The 18945-nt window shown below is 39.2% G+C and overlaps 2 protein-coding genes across 2 annotated transcripts; one reads left to right on the top strand and one right to left on the bottom strand.

The window, feature by feature from the left end:
• Positions 1-23: 23 nt before the first annotated feature.
• LOC116350724 (protein purity of essence) lies at positions 24-17846 on the top strand. The gene is made up of 18 exons (XM_031782630.1): positions 24-140; positions 371-468; positions 836-1057; positions 1144-1295; positions 1392-4305; positions 4425-4539; positions 4624-5714; positions 5800-8564; positions 8653-10028; positions 10095-10403; positions 10475-12420; positions 12490-13370; positions 13445-13677; positions 13754-14680; positions 14745-16797; positions 16881-17130; positions 17196-17507; positions 17584-17846. The coding sequence occupies exons 1-18, from the start codon at positions 25-27 to the stop codon at positions 17646-17648; spliced, it is 15825 nt and encodes a 5274-aa protein (XP_031638490.1). The 5' UTR covers position 24; the 3' UTR covers positions 17649-17846.
• LOC116350725 (39S ribosomal protein L17, mitochondrial) lies at positions 17832-18794 on the bottom strand. Its single transcript, XM_031782631.1, has 2 exons — positions 18456-18794; positions 17832-18370 (listed from the first exon to the last, which is right to left on the bottom strand). The coding sequence occupies exons 1-2, from the start codon at positions 18648-18650 to the stop codon at positions 17918-17920; spliced, it is 648 nt and encodes a 215-aa protein (XP_031638491.1). The 5' UTR covers positions 18651-18794; the 3' UTR covers positions 17832-17917.
• Between the last annotated feature and the right edge of the window lie 151 nt (positions 18795-18945).

Below are 18945 nucleotides of genomic sequence, written 5' to 3'. Positions count from 1 at the left end.
TCAGAAAGTCAGAAAGAGAAAAAAATGGCAGCACACAGCAGTGGAGGTGTCGATTGGGCCTCCGTAATTAAACCATTATTAAATTCTGGATCTTTAACCAAGACCGATTTGAATAATTTAACAAAAACCATCTTGAAATGGTGAGTACGACAATAAATTTATATCAATTCAAACACAATTCGTATTGGAAAATCGTAATCGAAAATTCCTATTGTATGGTGCTAATATGGCTGCCGTTCAATAATGTCTGAGTCATTTTGAGAAAAAAAAAAAGTTGTTTGCTTTGTTTGACTCCTATTGGAGTCATCATTGATTTGATTTCGCCGATTTCATCATAATGAGAAATTTACGTTCTATTTCTGCATTTCAGTGAAAATGAAATTTTGGAACACGATAGCAGCTTCGACGTGTTTTACATGTCGTTTGCTGCACTGGCTGCAAACAACATTAGCGGACAGTGCAATGCACGTAAGTAATTACGGTTCTTTTTGCGTTACATGAATTCCTTGTTGAAAATCGATTACAAACCGTACATACATCACCATGAACAAAATAAACCCAATATTTAAATCGTTAAAGTTTACAAATGGCTACTTGTTTGCAAAATTTTTGTTTTTTTTTTTTTCAAATCTATTTATATGCACCATAAACAGACTGTTATAATTCTATACACACCATACCAATTTCTTTTTTTACAAAAGTACATGGTATCATTTGAGGCATGTCGCAATTTTTTGTACTGTTGTTTTTTGTATGCACAAATAAGACATTCCTTTGTTTTTACTTCGATTCGTGTTTTTGTTTTACGTTTACGTAATTTTCTTTTTAATTTTAGTGTGCCAGAATCAAATTTTGCAGATAACTGAAGCGTGTGGCGTGTTGATTCGCTACATTTTGAACAAATTTGAAAAGTCATCCAATTCCGACACAAAGCTATTATTGCACGCACTAAAAAGTTTGTGCGAAGGCAAAAGCCAAGACCAAGATTTTGACCAAATTGTATTTTCGTCCATTTTACGAAATGCAAAATATCCCGAACACAAATCAAATGTCACAGGTAATTTCTATTGATGACTTATGATTCTTTTCTCTCATTTCCGTGAATTTTGTCTAAAAAAAATAAATCAATACTATGTCAAATAGGATCAAGTGAAAAAGACAGTCCGAAATCGGAGAATATGAAACGATCCCGATCGGATCTATTAACAGTGATTCTAACCCAACTATCTACATCGATTGGAAACACAAATGCGGCAAGCTGGAATCCATTGAGTGAAGAAGTAGCTGATTGTACGGTAAGTGTAGCAGAAACCCATTAATTTTGTGCAATAAAAATAGTAATGAAAAAAGCTGAATTTTAAATATTTTTGTTTTCTTTATTTTTTTTACAGCAAGTGTTTACGAGTACAAATATTGCATTTATGCAAGCAAATAATGCTGGTGACATCATTCTAAAAGTTTGTTCATCACTACCAGTTTTATCACGTTACTATGCTCGGTACGAAGACAGTGCAGTTCATGGTAAGCCATTACATTTGCCTGTAACACACAACGAAGCAATGGCAATCAAAAGCGTACTACCACAAATATCGTCCGACATCCATTTACTGTCATTGGCCATATCTTTGCCGATACTGGAACCATTGACACCAAATAAAATAAAGCAATTGTCAAAATGCGCAATGGCCGCTTTGTATTGTGCTGTTTTGACATCGATATCGAGCAGTGTTTTAACCATGACCGTGACCGGATCTCAAAAGTCTCAACAACAGTCAACACCTGAAAATAAAGTGTCATCGACCACAGCCTCGTCAAGTTCAACAACAAAAGAGAGTGAAGACATTTTGTCAACCGAAGATCATGCACGTAATATTGTCGATAAAGCATTGGAAATATTCACAGCCGTCGAAAATATATTTAATACGACACGTTATCATGTTTATTTGAATCACTTATGTATGGGAGGATGGTTGCTGATCAATGGAATGCAAGGTGCGATGGGTGCATCTGGAAATAGCAACACAAAAATGTTGATCGCATCAGCACTTACACAAGACGATCCAAACAAAACAAAATCGTCAGTCGGTGCAATGACTGGTGCCACGAGTCGAACGGGTGATATGCAATCATCGTCTGGCCGCGTAAATTTATCAAAAGTTCAGCAAGGCTTTGGCGTTTTGAATGCTGCCATTGCATCACACTGTTTGACATTGTTGAATGAATTGATCGAAGATCTGAAACTTGAATCGCGAGCCGGCGACGATGACCCAACCACCGATAAAATTGAACCATCTGGTTTTGATATTCTCGGACAATACACATCATTACAAAGAATTGCACGAGTTTTGAATTGTGCAACAATGCAACAGTTGCTCACATTTTTGGCGACAGTATCATATCGCAAAGCTTGTTCGCTGAAACGAATTAATATCAAGAGCGAAGGTCAGGATGCAGTAAGCTTCAGTGATTCAACAACGTATTTCAATGACTCTATGTCATGTTCGGATTACTCTACCGAAGAAGAAGAAGAGGATAGTGAAAGCTATCTGGGCACATGGTTCAAGGAAACATTGTCACCGGAAGGAAAAGACGAAGCATCCGAAAATACTGACAATAAATCGACGGAGAATCAACGAAACAGCACATCAATGGTGCCGGCCAAAGACGAACCGCACGAATATTTGGAGCTATCAGCACAAATATTTTCCTTTTTGGATACAACGCTCGGCAGTAATCACAAATATTTGAATAAATATGTAAAGAGTGGCCTGAGCGAACAGCAAATGGCATTGCTTGCGAATATTTTGAAGGATTTGGACCGTGATGCATCACGTGGCGAAGCTGAAAATTCTTACAGTACTCAATGGCAAAATGCAATGATTGAATTTTCGGGTGCAATTGGCCGCTATCTACATAATTTGATCTCGGGATCACTGATCAACGAATCGTTGCAGTCATCACTTTTGTTGCATTTGGGCGTCTCACCATGGACCCAGGACACAAATGTTTGGCCATTGCAGGTATATCCGCGAACACTTTCGGTTCTTGTGCAAATTTTACTATTGAAACCATCGCAAGAAAAAGAAGCAGCCTGTCTCTCAGTCTGGCACCGATTGGTGAATACACTGGTCGAAGGTGTTTGCTCGTCATCATCCCAAACTCTTCAAATTGATAGCAACGACTATGAAGATCTCAACGTTGAACACGCTCAATTATTGTTGTTCCTATTCCATTCGTTGAATTTGATGCAAAAGAAATCAATTTTGCTGCTAACAGCTGGCGGTGTTATTCGATGCGCCGAAGTTTGCCGTACAATGACCAGCGAGAAACCGTTACGCGATCATCAAATCATCCTTCTATCACGGTTACTGCTATTCCTTGAGTATCTAATGAAACATCTATACAATGCACCTACTCCTCTGCTGGAACAAGTTCGATGGAATCTCTTCAGCATAATCAGCGACGAAACCAGTCAAAAACAAAGTGAAAACACACAAGGCCCCAAATCGAAATTGATGTCATTTTGTCGTAAGGACATTGAAGATAAGTACCGAAAATATTCCCACGAGTATGTGTCAGGTGTTCGTCCCAAATTTTATTCGTTGTCCGTGATTGATCCAAAGATACAGGAATTTAAATTGGATGGTTTGGCGTGGAATTTCATTTTGTGCACACCCGATAAGTTGAAATATCCATTGCTTATCGATGCATTGATTGACATTTTAGCAATCACCGATATTTGCACGGCCAAAATCAATTACACAACCATTTGTTCCGTTCAGTATTGCTTTAGTTTGTGTTGGAAACTATTGTTGGGCTTACCGCCATCGACTCCACACGTTGAAGCATTAATGCAAGAGAAAGTACCAAACTTACATTCGCTCATGTGGTCGATTCGTTGTTTGCATCCCATCACAAATGCACACTCGCTAATCGTAAACAGTTTGGTGAAACAAGGCATGTACACACAATCGGCCGAACAATTGTGGAAGCAACTGACCGAACATGTGTCCGACACAAAATATAGTATTAAACAGACAACATCCGGATTGGAATCGTTCATCAAAACGTTCCAAATTCCCAATCCACGTTTATCGAAAATCATTACATTGGATGCAATTGTGTCGCATTTGGTTGCAATTTATTCAACCGATGGATTTGGAAGCAAGTTTGGAGGCGATCATGCATTAAAGGCAAACGGTAGTACTACATCGAGTGGAGCCAATTCATCTGATTCCGGAAGCATTGCGGAGATTTCAATGTCATCAACATCAGGATCAGATGTTTCTGTGATTATTCTCAGTGGTAAGCCCGAGGGGCAATTCACTTAAAAATTGCTTTTCTATTATTATTTAATTCTTATTGATTCTTTTTCGATTATTTTAAATTAATTGTATTCTTTTCTTTTGTGATTCTCCCCTTAGGTAAACCTGATGACGCAAAATCAATGGATAAAGTTGTACCGACCGATGAAGATGCTTCAAAAGATCTGATTGTCAAATTGCTAGATGCATTTGAAATTGTCAAAGAATGCATTTTGTAAGTATTTTATTCGTTTTATTCTTTTCAATTTTAAAAATTGCTAAATTTACATGTATTTTAACTATTCCAAATCAATTCCAGCAAAACAATGACTGCAAGCGTAAGCGGCTCAATCCAACCACACATATTTGAATCGCTCATTTCATTATCTGGATCAAAGCATCCATATTGGAAGGATTTGGCACCGAAATTCACTTCAATGTTCACCGGCCAAGATAAAGACACTATTTTGGTGGAATGGAAGAAGAATTTGCCGATTTTGAGTGAAGAAAGTATATCATCAAGTGCTTTCCCCGTTGAAATGCACACACTTACCGTGATTGAAGCGCACTTGGGCGAACTATCGAAACATTCAACATACTCCCTACTTTTGTCAATCAAACACGTTGCAAAATCGATTGTAAATTTAATTCATAAATTATTGTCCGTATACAAGTATGAAAATGCAATTGAAGAGCGCATTCAAAATGTACTCGTGCCAATGCTATTTGATGTTCGCACAGAGTATTTGTACGACATATCGAAACAATGCTTGCAAACAATGATGAATGGAAACACAGATACCGACATATTCAAAGTAATGGCATCACCGATGACTTATGTTCTAAAGATTAGCTATCGCTTGTTGATTGACAGCGCAGAGCTTGCATCTCAAGGAAATCCGGGGACTTTAGATGAAACAATTTTACAACAAATTTTAAGCTTCTGGGAAACAATGCTCACCGAACCGATGGGCATTAGTGCAATGCATAACTTTTTCCATGAAACACGGGAGGGATCTCTCGTTCAGGTTCTATTGTCCTTTACAAATACGACATTTTCACAATCATATGCAACAAAAGTGTTGCAATTCTTCGAGAATTTATTCAAAGCAACCGAAAAGCCCGACTCAGCATTCAAACTTGAGGAATTGTGTACATGCATTTCGGAGTTGGCCACCGTGGACAACGGAAAGCTAAAGAGTTGGTTGGGACATATTTTGCTCGGACCAATTCCGGCTTTCTTCAGTGTATCGAGCGTATCGACACCGACAAATATGGCCACACCAACAAATATGGCCACCACATCGGCAGCGATACCAAGCATTTCCGATCAAATTCTACCAATTGATAATGATGCCATGGACATTGATTATGAATGCACAAATGCACCAATTTTACTCGACTATGTTGGTGAGTATTTGAATTTTTTTTATTTTGCTTTTTTCTCTATTGACTTTGAAAAGTAATATGAAAATTAAAAACGAACATTTTTCAGTTTCAGAACCAAAAAGTGATGATTGCGCTGAGAAAAATGGACGATTGTTGCAAACGCTAACCAAGTACATTGTATCAGAAAGCCGAATTGCGCCGAATGTTTCGGCTGCATTATTCCAAGCATTGATTCAATTGGGACAAAATCTATTGTGTCCAACACAAGAGGCACCCGATTTTACCGATTTATTACAAGTGATGATCACCTTGGCGGACACGTCACAGGGCAAAGGGCATTCAATGCTATTCAACAGTTCCGTCGATTGGTTGGATATTTCAAAGTCGCATATTTTGGAGAAATTGAATGCAGACACCAATAACAAACAGGCGCAAAATAAAACCGCTAACGCTTTCGATAATGTGAGCGCTCTGTTGAAATACATGGTCGATTTGCTGCAAAGTCTCGGCTACAATGGTAACAGTGTGATCGCAACTGCATGGGAAGATGAAACACAAGCCGAATTCGACGACTATTTGGATGATTTGGTGAACGACGATGATGATAGTGCCGTTGAAGATTCCGATGAGGATAGTCTGAGCAATAAACTGTGCACATATTCCATCAGTCAGAAGGATTTTATCAACCAGCATTGGTATCATTGTCATACATGCAAAATGGTTGAGAAAGCAGGTGTTTGCAGTGTATGTGCACGTGTTTGTCACAAAAATCATGATATAAGCTATGCCAAATATGGAAATTTCTTTTGTGATTGTGGCGCCAAAGAAGATGGTTCATGTCAAGCATTAAACAAACGTACAAACTACCAGGATAACGCATCGTCAGTCATTGGTATGAGCGGAAATGAAAGTGATTACAGTTCAACGATTCGAAGACGTACCGTAACGCCACCATCACGTACAAATTCATTGCGTGATTCACAACATGAATCAGATCGAACGTCAAAAATAACCGAAACCATTGAATCGTCTCGTGATACATTGAAAACAAGTGATAAATGGAAGGTTGTTGTGAAATGTCTTTTGGATTTCTTCGAGTACTTGATGCCAGCTATTCAAGAAAATTGCGCAAAACACTCGACCGTTGGTTGCCAACTTCGTGCAAAAAATGCACTCGAACGACTACATCAACCGAATAAATCGTTCTCAATTTCTGATTCTCTGATGAATGCAACGCTTGGCAGTCAGGAAGGTGCCTTCGAAAATGTTCGCATGAATTATTCAGGTGAACAAGGGCAAACGATTCGTCAGCTACTATCGACAAATCTTGTTCGGCGCGTTGCACTCTGCTGTTTATCATCACCACATGGAAAGCGTCAGCATTTGGCCGTTTCGCATGAAAAAGGAAAAGTAACCATTCTTCAATTGTCGGCATTGTTAAAGCAAGCCGATGCAGCCAAACGCAAATTAACATTATCTCGACTATCATCGGCACCAATTCCATGCATTGTACTGTCGCTTGCATCGAATCCAGCAAATGAAGACTATTTGGCTGTTTGTGGTTTGAAAGAGTGTCACGTGTTGGTATTCTCTAGTTCAGGAGCCGTAAACGATCACATTGTGTTGACACCACAACTCGAAACAGCAAACTTTATTAAACGTGCCATTTGGCTTCCGGGTTCACAAACAAAATTGGCATTAATAACAGCTGATTTTGTGAAAATCTACGAACTTGCAGAAGACACAATCAGTCCACAATATTATTTTGTCGTTCCAAGCGGAAAAATACGTGACTGCACATTTATTTGTCAACAAGATGCATACTACATGCTTTTGTTTGCCTCATCGGGTTACATTTATACACAATTATTGTCTGATGAAAGTTTAGCCAAACATGGTGCATTCTACATTACAAACACCCTCGAATTGGATCATCCATTAATTAAAGATTCAAATGGTTTGGTTGGTGGAGGTGGTGTGTCTATTTACTACTCACATGTTTTGCAGCTGCTATTCTTCAGTTACACACAAGGAAAATCATTTATGGCACCAATCACCGATATAAACGAAGGTGTAAAGTGTGTAATTCAACTGCAAACCGGACCGAATAGTAAGAATTCGTCAAAAATACCGCCACAACCACTCTGCCAGTGGACCGAAATTCCCGGCCATCCTGGCTTGATTTGTGCAATGATGCAAACATCAAATAATCCAGTCATCTTCATGCTTCGACCAGACAGCATTGTTATGCAAGAAATCAAAGCTCAAAATTCTAAGGCAAAAATCATGGATATGGTGGCCATTCGTCATGCATCATCTGGTGTAGAAAAAACGACACTGCTTCTACTGTGTGAAGACGGTAGCTTACGTATTTATTCGGCAAATGCAGAAAATACAAACTATTGGTTACAATCAGAAGTTCAGCCCATTGGAAATCTATTTTCAGCATTGGTATTGAAAGCTTCAAAGAAAAATAAAAAATCCGGATCGAAAGTGCAACCATCCACAAGCTTAGGCAAATCAGTTGGACCATCATCAACATCACCGCTAGCATTCCCAGTTGATTTCTTCGAACATTGCAACTGTTTGAGTGACATTGAATACGGTGGAAATGACTTGTTACAAATTTATAACACAGCCCAGCTAAAACATCGTTTGAATGCACAAGGCTTATTTGTCACCTCGACACGTGTCAATGGTTTCACATTGGAAATTACAAACAATGACCCGAACACAGTTATCACAGGAATTCGTGTTGCCATTGGCGGACAGGATGCACTTCGAACACCGCAAAGTGTAACAATACTGGGCCGAACCATCAATACAATCACAACCAAATCAAGATGGTTTGACATCCCAATGACGCGTGAGGTAATTACTTGATAATCGATGTTGCTGTTTACAATTTATTCTTCCATTTTATAACTATCACTGATATATTCTTTTCTTCATCTAATAGGAGAGTTTACAAAGTGATAAAAAGTTAAATGTACAATTTGGTCCATCAACTGATCCGGACAATATTTGTATGTTGGATAGCATCAAAGTCTATGGCAAAACAAAAGATGTATTTGGATGGCCAGAAGAGTCGGACGACAATGGTACAACGGTAGCAAATCCAATGTCAAATGTCGTTTCAAATACAAACAACGGTGATTCAAGCGACAATCAAGTCACACCTTTGGATAAAATGATGACTTCTATGCTTGATGTGCTGGATTGTGGACTGTCATTGCTCGGTTCGTCTAATATGGATGAAAATATTCGTCAAAAATCGATGACTGTCGCCACAAAACTGTTACTTCATCCACTTCCGAATGCGGTTCAAACTCAAGCCAAAGGCATTTTGGCCAATTTGCTTGGAAATAAAAACGCATACAATAATTACAAAGATAAAGAGATCCTCAGCGAAGTTAATTCCGAATTGGAAAAATTAAAGAAAATACGTGACGTTCGTAACATTGATCCGGAGGCATTTTATCGTTTGGTTTTACTCACCAGAAATATTGCAGTGGCACGACCACATTCATTGGCAAAGATTTCCAATGAAAATCAATTCCCGCTGGTTGCATCATTCATCCAACTACTGCATGAACTGCATGTCATTACACCATCGTATGAGTCACAAATATCAATTGTTCGCATCGGTTTATCGCATACCCAATCGATAGTGCATGCTTTGGTTGAGATTCTATACGCATTTGCATTGTCAGATCCAAATCTTGTCGAATCGATGACAGTACATTTGGTTAAATTGCTTGTGAATCCAGCAAAGGTCATCAGTTACAGTGTGAAACAAGCAATGATCCGATTATTAAGAATTCGAGTCAAACGTAGAAAAATGGCGTCGTCCACACCACCAGTTTGCTCAACACCGACCCCAACACCATCGACGTCACAGCAAACAATCGCACCGAATTTCCCAACAACTTCACAGTCTGGTGAAAATGTGGCTGGCACTTCAAGCGCATCAAATCGTCCGTATAATGCGGAAGCTGCAGCTGCTGCCGCTGCTTTAAATGAAGAGTTTGCCGGCATGCAAGATGTTGATGTTATCGAACCGCTTGGTTTAGAACCAGCCGCCGGTAATGTACTCGCATCGGTTGAAGCATTGTTGGGCGGTCTTCGTGGTGGTTTTCCACAATTACTCGACATGCAACCGGATGGTGACGAAGAGGCAATTATGGATATTGCAATTGCTTTAAGTTTACAAGAACAAGATGGACATTTGGAGACACTTCAACAAGGATTGGCCAATATTCAAGGCGCTGGTAATCGTGCATTACAAAGCTTACGTGCACTTAATGTCTCAGGGGCCGCAGCAGCTTTTAACAAGTGAGTATCTGCCGTTTTTGTTTAAAAAAACACATCTTAGTCTAACGAAATGATTTTATGTTTCAGTGAACCGGCCGCTTCTGGAGGTTCAGACGATGAATCGAATGCTGCCACCGACGGCAGTACATCAATGAATCAAATGCGAACACCGGCTGAACCGGCCGGTAGTTCGGAAAGTGGTGGTGAAAGTATCGGAGGTGCAAGTGGCCGTAGCAGCACATGTGAACAGCAAATGCATTCATCACTTCCACGCAGTACGGAAATGATTCAACCCGAACCATCCACATCGACTGCAAACGTCCAAGAAGAAGTTCGTGAAGAGGACTCCGAAGATAATAACGAAGCTGAAATTATTCAGAAATTGCATACTTTAAGGTATATTTTACTAATCATGTGAAGATTTAAATTCAACGAAATAACAACAAATTTCTCTTTTGCGTTTACAGAGTTTCAATTCTTCAACGAATGGTTGATCACATGTCAATTTTGGATGGAGTAAATGGCGAACAAGCGATTCCATTCATGCAAGTCATTTTAATGTTGACATCTGATTTGGATGGCGAACAGGACCCCGATCAGATTGTGATGCAAAGACTTCTCACCGCACTAATCGATCGTCTTGAAATCTCACCAAATGCACAGCCACCAGAACTAACAGTAAGATCATCAAAAACCGAAGTTAAATTGGTCATTCTTCGATTATTGTGCGTTTTAATGGGAAAAGTTAAATCATCATCGAAGATGACATTGTCGTCACTAATTCCGAATGCACAACGAGATAATGCAACATTTGTTGCATCGAAGACAGCAAATGCCCTATTGGAAAGCGGTTGCATTCAATTCTGTTTGATTATGTTGAAATCGTTCTTGCCATATTGGAAGAATGTGGTAAATAATGAAGACAATAGCGTCAGTGCATTATCACCAATGGGTATGCTTCCATCACAGGCTCCAAGTGCAGTTACTGGAGCTAGCGGTAACTTACTGAAACCGCGACAGTATGGACCAGAACCGGATATGTCACCATTCTTTGCACCATTATGCCTGAAAGGCTGTACAGATATATTTGATATGTTCCCCACAGTTTTGACCGAAATGTCCGTTCGACTACCATATCAAGTTTTAAAATTGTCAACTAGTCACGCTGCATCATCGCATGATTGGTACGCAAGTGTTTGCGAGTACATGACATACACATTATGTGAGTACATGATGATCGTTCAATCGGCCATTCTTCGACGATTGGTACGCAAACTGTTGCTATACATTTGTGGCAGCAAAGAGAAATATCGTCAAATTCGCGACATTCATTCATTAGACTCCCACATTAAAATCATTCAAAAGTCCAGCGAAACAGCTTCGACACAATTGGCCAATGTTAACAATGCAAATCCGATTTTCACATACGATTCACTGGTGGAACTAACCGAACATTTGAGAGCATGCCATGAAGTGGCAACGCTTCGAACCGGCAATTGGCAACGTTTTTGTTTGTCGCATGTGTACGTTTTGCCATCATTGTTACGCATCAGCACTTATCAACTCGATGAAGGAGTATCGCCAATCATTTTGCAACTACTTCAGTCTGCCGTTTGTAATACTTCAGTTGGTGACAACAAGCCGGAGACAAAACATGTTATGGTAATGAAGGTAGTGCGTCAAGATCGTGAACGATCTGAAGAGAGTGAATGTTCGGCCGAATCAAAATTCGATCCAAGTCAATGTGCAATTTTGGTTACACAAATATTCAGCCAAGCATCAGCTCAATTACTTACGAAATTCATCAAAATTTTCTTACTCGAAACAAACATTACATCGATACGCTGGCAAGCACACGCTTTGCTGTATGCATTCTACGAAAACAGTAATACACAGCAAAAAGAGCGTCTATTGAATTGTATGTGGGAATTGTGGTCACTATTGCCTGCATATGGTAGACGTACAGCTCAATTTGTTGATTTGCTTGGCTATTTAACACTCAGCACTAAGCATATCGATGCCAAACTACCCGAATACATGGGACTTGCCGTTTCGGTACTTCGCCAACAAAACGAATTCCTGTCAAAACATCCAAATGCACCGATTTATACAGCATTAAGTCATGTACTCGAACTGGATGGATACTTCTTGGAATCAGAACCGTGTCTGGTGTGCAACAATCCTGAAGTTCCAATGACCAACATCAAATTGTCGTCGATTAAAATTGATTCCAAATTTACTACGACCACAACCATCGTCAAATTGGTTCAATCACATACCATTTCAAAGATTATTCTTCGCATCGGTGATTTGAAACGAACAAAAATGGTACGAACTATCAACATTTACTACAATAATCGATCGGTGCAAGCCGTTGTCGAGCTCAAAAATCGACCATCAATGTGGCATAAAGGTGAGTTTCAATGGATTTTTTTCTCTCTTTTCGATATTTTTTTTATGTAAATCGTTTTTTCTTTCACAGCAAAAAAGGTGAGCCTATCATCTGGCCAAACAGATGTTAAGATTGAATTCCCATTGCCGATCACTGCATGCAATCTGATGATTGAATATGCTGACTTCTATGAAACGGTCACCAGTTCATCGGAAAACTTACAATGTCCCCGTTGCAGTGCGGCCGTTGCTGCCAATCCGGGTGTATGCGGAAATTGTGGTGAAAATGTTTATCAATGTCATAAATGTCGCGCAATAAACTACGATGAAAAAGATCCCTTCTTATGTCATTCATGTGGTTTTTGCAAATATGCAAAATTCGATTACAGTTTGTATGGTCGAGCTTGTTGTGCTGTTGATCCGATTGAGTCAGCCGATGATCGTGCAAAAACCGTACAATCAATCAACGTATCATTGGAGAAAGCAGACCGAATCTATCGTACTCTGCAAGGTGTAAAACAAATCCTTGAATTACTCGTGCAAAAAGTGGCTGAGCATAAATTCGATCGTGTGGTGGATGAGAATATGATCGGAAACATTGTGTCATCGTCTCAGGTGAATAAAGTGATTCAATTGTTGGCCCAAAAGTATTGTGTCGAATCGAAGACGTCATTCGAAGAGCTCAGCAAAATTATTCAGAAAGTTCAAGCATGCCGCCGTGAATTGGTTGCTTACGATCGAAGCAGTCAAATTGATTCGCTTATGACATCGTCCAGTGATGCACAAATTGAAAACATTGTACCACACAATCGATGCTATGGTTGTGCACTAGCCTCCACAGAACAATGTTTGACACTGCTTCGCGCGATGGCTGTTAACATGGATTGTCGTAAAGGTCTTTGCGAACAAGGTCTTGTCGAAGAGCTCGCTCAAAATAATCTACGCAGAGGAACTACACAAATTCAAGACGAAGTATGTTTGAAACTATTCAAAAACAAAATTGTCAAATTAAAAGTGATTAATTCATTGTGATTTATTTTTAATAGGTTCGTAATCTATTATGTTTGCTGACAAAAGAACTACCCGAACCAACACAGAATTTGTGCAGCCTTATTCATAATCGTGTTAAATTGGCACTGAGTGGAATAATCCCATTGGCCAATATTGATACGGCCGTCCGACACGAAATGGCGTTGCTCGAATCGCTTGTTTCACAAAACGATTCATGCTGGGAACAAAAGTTACGCGTTGTTCTCGAGATATTCTTGATGGCATGCCGGTAAGATATATTTTTTTTTAGATTAAAACTCGAAATTAATTGTCGGTGAATAACATTGCATATTTTCATATTACAGAGATGCTCGTGGGCCGCCGGCTGCTATTTTACAACCATCATTACGAATTTTGGAAAATTTGATATCACCAAAAACAATTGCAACCAAACAACCATCGACTGAGGATACGTACATCGTGAAAGTACCAAGCGATGGACTCACGGTAAATGCTAAAAAGTGGCTGCAAGGCGACAAAATGCATTCGTACGATGAATGGAAATCAAGAATGCCACAGACAAGAGATAAGGCCGATTCAAGCACAGAACCAACGATTGGACCGCAACCAACAGCCGAACAAAAGTCATTGCGTTCATTCATTTCGATTTTGGAAGAAAAACGTCGTAGCGATCATCATAAATTTTTGGCTGAAAAATACGGACGAATTTGGCGCCGTAAAACACTTTTAAAACCATTCAAACCGCGTAATCTATCGCTAACCGCCTCATGGCTGCAACCAATTCTTTTCAATTCAAATTCACGCATGGCACGTCAATTGGCCTGTGCATTGATTCCATCGCTGATTAATAAGACACATGAACGAAAAAGAGAAATGCTCGATTTGCTTACCGGCTTCCTGAAATACATTGGTGAGGCTGGCGAAGCGAGTGAAGAATTTTTGATTTTATATCGTTGCTTGGCCGAAGACACACCATGGCGTGAATATCTGGTGCTGAAAGGTGTACTAACACATATCGCCGATTTGCTCAAGAGTGAAATTGAAAAGATTCATCGCTTGGAAGAAACAACACTCTCATCAGATCTGGCACAAGGCTATGCGCTACGTCAACTTGTCGAATTGCTTGCAATGTTTTTGGACAAACCGAAAATTCGACAAGTCTACAAAGGAAAACTACTTGGACCCGTGTTACAAGGATATTTGTCGCTACGTCGTTTGGTTGTTCAGCGAACACGTTTGGTTTGCGATGCCGAGGAGAAATTATTAGAAATGTAATTATTTTAGTTTTCAATTCAAACAGTTTGTTTCAAAATTAACTAATTTTTTCCCTTGCAGGCTAGAGGAAATGACCACCGGCACCGAAGAAGAGACCCGGGCCTTCATGTCAGTTTTAATCGATACCGTCAGCGATACACCATTGAATGACATTAAAACACCCGTCTTTATTTTCGAGCGTCTCTGTTCAATTATTCATCCGGAAGAAAATGATGTGGGCGAATTTTTCTTGACGCTAGAAAAAGATCCACAGCAAGAAGATTTCTTGCAAGGTCGAATGCTCGGCAATCCATATCCATCAACTGAAGCCGGTTTGGGTCCGTTGATGCGTGATGTCAAGAATAAAATCTGTACCGATTGTGAATTGGTTGCATTGTTAGAAGATGATAATGGAATGGAGCTTCTGGTTCAAAATAAGATCATTAGTTTGGATTTGCCTGTGAAAGAAGTGTATAAAAAGGTCTGGCTAACTGAAGGGGGTGAACGTGATACGATGCGAATTGTTTATCGAATGCGAGGTTTGTTGGGAGATGCAACCGAAGAGTTTATCGAAACGCTCAACAATAAAACCACGGAAGAGGTCGACATGGAAGCAAAGTATCGAATGGCAAACGTTTTGGCCGATTGTGGAGGGCTCAAAGTTATGTTGGATCGTATCGGAAGTCTGACTAGTGTAACACGTTCTCGCCAATTGCTTCAAGTTTTGCTTAAACTATTTTTGCTTGCCGTAAAAGTGCGACGTTGTCAAGAGGTGTTGTGTCAACCGGAACTGAATGCCATCAACACGTTGCTGAAAGTATTACAATTATGTTTGCAAAGTGAAAACGATTCACAGCAATCGGCCGTTACCGAGCAACTACTCGAAATAATGGAAACAATTTTAAGCAAAGCAGCAAGTGATACACTCGATTCATTTTTACAATTTTCATTGACATTTGGCGGACCGGAATATGTGACAGCCTTAATCTTCTGCACAAATTGTGCCAATGTTCGCAATAATCCATCCGTTTTGCGACATTTGATCCGAGTATTGGCAGCATTAGTCTACGGAAATGACTTGAAAATGGCATTACTATGTGAACACTTCAAAAACACATTAGATTTCCACAAATATGATACGGAACATATTCCCGAAGAAGATTTTAAAATGGAACTGTTCTGTGTACTAACCAATCAAATTGAACATAATTCAATCGGTGGCACACTCAAAGACTATATTATGGGTCTTGGTATCGTTGATAAGGCACTCGAATACATAACATCAAATGCACCATGTGTTAAACCAACATTGCTACGTACTGATTCAGATGATTTGAAAGAATTTATTTCAAAACCATCGTTGAAATACATTCTTCGTTTGTTAACGGGATTGGCAAAGAAACACGAAGCGACACAGGTGACCGTATCAAAAGATATCATACCGATTATTCATCGATTGGAGCAGGTTTCGAGCGATGAACATGTTGGCAGCTTGGCGGAAAATCTTTTGGAAGCATTATGCACCGATCCAGCGACCGCAAAACGTGTACAAGAAGTTCGAGATTTTACCAGAGCGGAAAAGAAACGATTGGCAATGGCAACGCGTGAAAAACAATTGGATGCATTAGGTATGCGAACGAATGAAAAAGGACAAGTGACCGCCAAAGGATCGATTTTACAAAAAATCGAAAAATTACGCGAAGAAACCGGCCTTACATGTTTCATTTGTCGCGAAGGTTATGCATGTCAACCATCAAAGGTGCTTGCCATCTACACATTTACAAAGCGAACGAATTTAGAAGAGTTTGAACTAAAAGCACGCAAAACTCTTGGCTACACAACGGTAACACATTTCAATGTTGTTCATGTCGATTGTCACACATCGGCCATTCGTTTGGCACGTGGTCGTGATGAATGGGAAATGGCCAGCCTTCAAAATGCCAACACAAAATGTAATGGTCTCTTGCCATTATTTGGTCCAGATATTTCGGAAATTAACTTCCAGAACAGCATCAGCCGTCATAATGCATACATGCTTGAAAGTACTCAACGATGTGAAATCAGCTTCGCCAATAATATGCACGATTTGAAATTGCTCCTCATGCGATTTGCATTCGAAAAAAGTTTCCATGAGGTAATTATTGCTAATATCCTGCGTATGAGAGCGTTTGGTAGTATTTATTTGTTACTTATTGAATTTATTAATTTCTACATTAGGATGCTGGCGGTGGTGGTCCACAATCAAATATGCACCTCGTACCGTATTTGCTATTTTATAGTATTTACACATTGCTATCGTCGAGATCAGCGCATGAAAAGGCACTGTCTACCTACTTGGAGCAAGCGGTTTCGGATCGTTGGCTTGCCAGTGCATACGAAGTGGAGGGACCGTTATTCCAAATTACAATGTCCTTGGCATTGCATACACCAACCGTTTGGAAACGACACCGTATTCAACATCTCAAACGTAAGTGCAACAAAATATATAATTTTGGACAATTTTAGGTTTCTAACGCCTTTTGAATGTTATAGGTTTATTGGTTATTGCACAAGCAAGACATTGCAGTCGTAATGTTGCATGCAAAACACTCAGCGGATCAGATCGTCAAGCAAAGGAGTACAGCATATACAAACCGTACTTGATGATGTGGTCAATGGTTGATTTGGTGTACACAATGTTCAAAACAGTCAGCACACCAAAGCCAGAAGACTGGTCTATCTCACTGTTTGACTACATACGTCGCAATGATGAAGCCATGCTAAAATCGGCCGACTCAATTCTTGAGACCTTTACAGATGAACATTTGCCATGCACTTCATTCGCCGAATTTTGCGATGTTGCTGGTAAGTAGTACAAAATCATATACATATGCATTTAAATATACCATCTTATTTCATTCAATCTAATTTCCAATCACAGGTTTGCTCAACGACATTGAAAATCCCGATGAATTCTTGAATGAATTGATTCAATCGCTACCCTAAATGAAAATCATATTCAGATGATCAATGCTATCGATAACAACAATATTTTAATATAATCCAATTTATTCACAATCAATCATACTATACTTTTAATTGCACGTAATTTGCGCTTATAAAAACCCAGTGTCACACATTTTAAAATGCATTTCATTCAATAAAAATAAAAACTAAATAAAACACACATTTTAAATCATAAAAGACGTCTATTTCTTTAATATATATTCTTTCCTCTTCAAAGAAACATTACATGTATGTATCAACAAATGCATTTATTTCTTTTCTAAATCTGGTTGACTCGCGTTTTCGTCTTTGCTTTCGATCGTAGTTTGTTCTAATTTTTCGGTTATTTCATCGACCGATTCTGTGTTGGCTGTATTTTCCACTGTTTCTTGATTCAAATGAGCATACTTCTTTCGTTGGTATTCCTTCTTTGCCTCATCAAGTAAAACATTATGAATGAAATTACGATTAACGCTCAGTGTTGGTTTTAAATCAGGATATGGATTTCCTCGAAGCTCAAGAACGGCACGATCCCAGTAGGTGATGTCCGGGTATGTTTTTGGTGCTTTGTACATCCGTGTATAAGAGAGTGGACAATTTTGCAAGCGTGGAACAATCACTTTGAATAATTTATGAATGTATTGCTTCTCGGTAATCCAAAAGTTAGCCATTTCCATGGTGGGAGCATGTTGATCACCATACCGAATTGCATCCGATATTAACTGGATATTATGAAATAAAAAAATATTGAGGTTATGTACATTAGTTAATGGTGAAAAAAAGAAGTCACAAACACTGATTCCCTACCCGTTCAGCATAACCGCGAGATTCATCGGCTTTGGGATAGTAGCATTCAATACGTTCGTATTTTATCAATGCCGTCACATAATCTCTTAGGCGCTCCAGTCTTCCCAGCGGACCTCTGATATTGGGCAGTCGTTTTTTCGGATGAACTTGAAACCGAAGTCTCGATACTAGCTTAGCTATGTCGGCTTGATTCATGGTTGAATGTTACTAGTTTGCGTTGATATATTTTAAAAATTCTAATGCAATACGACGAATTCAAATCGAATCCACCTTTTCCCTTTGACTGTGTTTTCAATGTGATTTAAGTTTGTGTAGTTGGAAATGTCAGCTATTTGACAGACACTACTCTCAACATTGACAATTGACAATTCTTTCAATTTCGAATAATCAAATTTGAGTTTTAAAATGCTAAGCAGTGAAATTCAACTATAAATTTAAATATCAATTTTTTCTTTGCAATTTCCAAAAAATTTAAAATTATTTTCAATTT

This window comes from Contarinia nasturtii, unplaced genomic scaffold (assembly GCF_009176525.2).
Source record: "Contarinia nasturtii isolate CC-2019 unplaced genomic scaffold, AAFC_CNas_1.1 Cnas_scaffold_4311, whole genome shotgun sequence".
Classification (NCBI taxonomy): Eukaryota; Metazoa; Arthropoda; class Insecta; order Diptera; family Cecidomyiidae; genus Contarinia; species Contarinia nasturtii.
This window is presented reverse-complemented; position numbering and strand designations above follow the sequence as displayed.

Excerpts from the sequence above, each read along its gene's own strand:
- LOC116350724 (XM_031782630.1), top strand. The coding sequence starts at position 25 with ATGGCAGCACACAGCAGTGGAGGTGTCGATTGGGCCTCCGTAATTAAA. Across the intron at positions 1,296-1,391 it reads AAGAAGTAGCTGATTGTACG|CAAGTGTTTACGAGTACAAA; the intron begins GTAAGTGTAGCA and ends TTTTTTTTACAG. Across the intron at positions 16,798-16,880 it reads TCGAAAAAAGTTTCCATGAG|GATGCTGGCGGTGGTGGTCC; the intron begins GTAATTATTGCT and ends TTTCTACATTAG.
- LOC116350725 (XM_031782631.1), bottom strand. The coding sequence starts at position 18,650 with ATGAATCAAGCCGACATAGCTAAGCTAGTATCGAGACTTCGGTTTCAA. Across the intron at positions 18,371-18,455 it reads CTCGCGGTTATGCTGAACGG|TTAATATCGGATGCAATTCG; the intron begins GTAGGGAATCAG and ends CATAATATCCAG.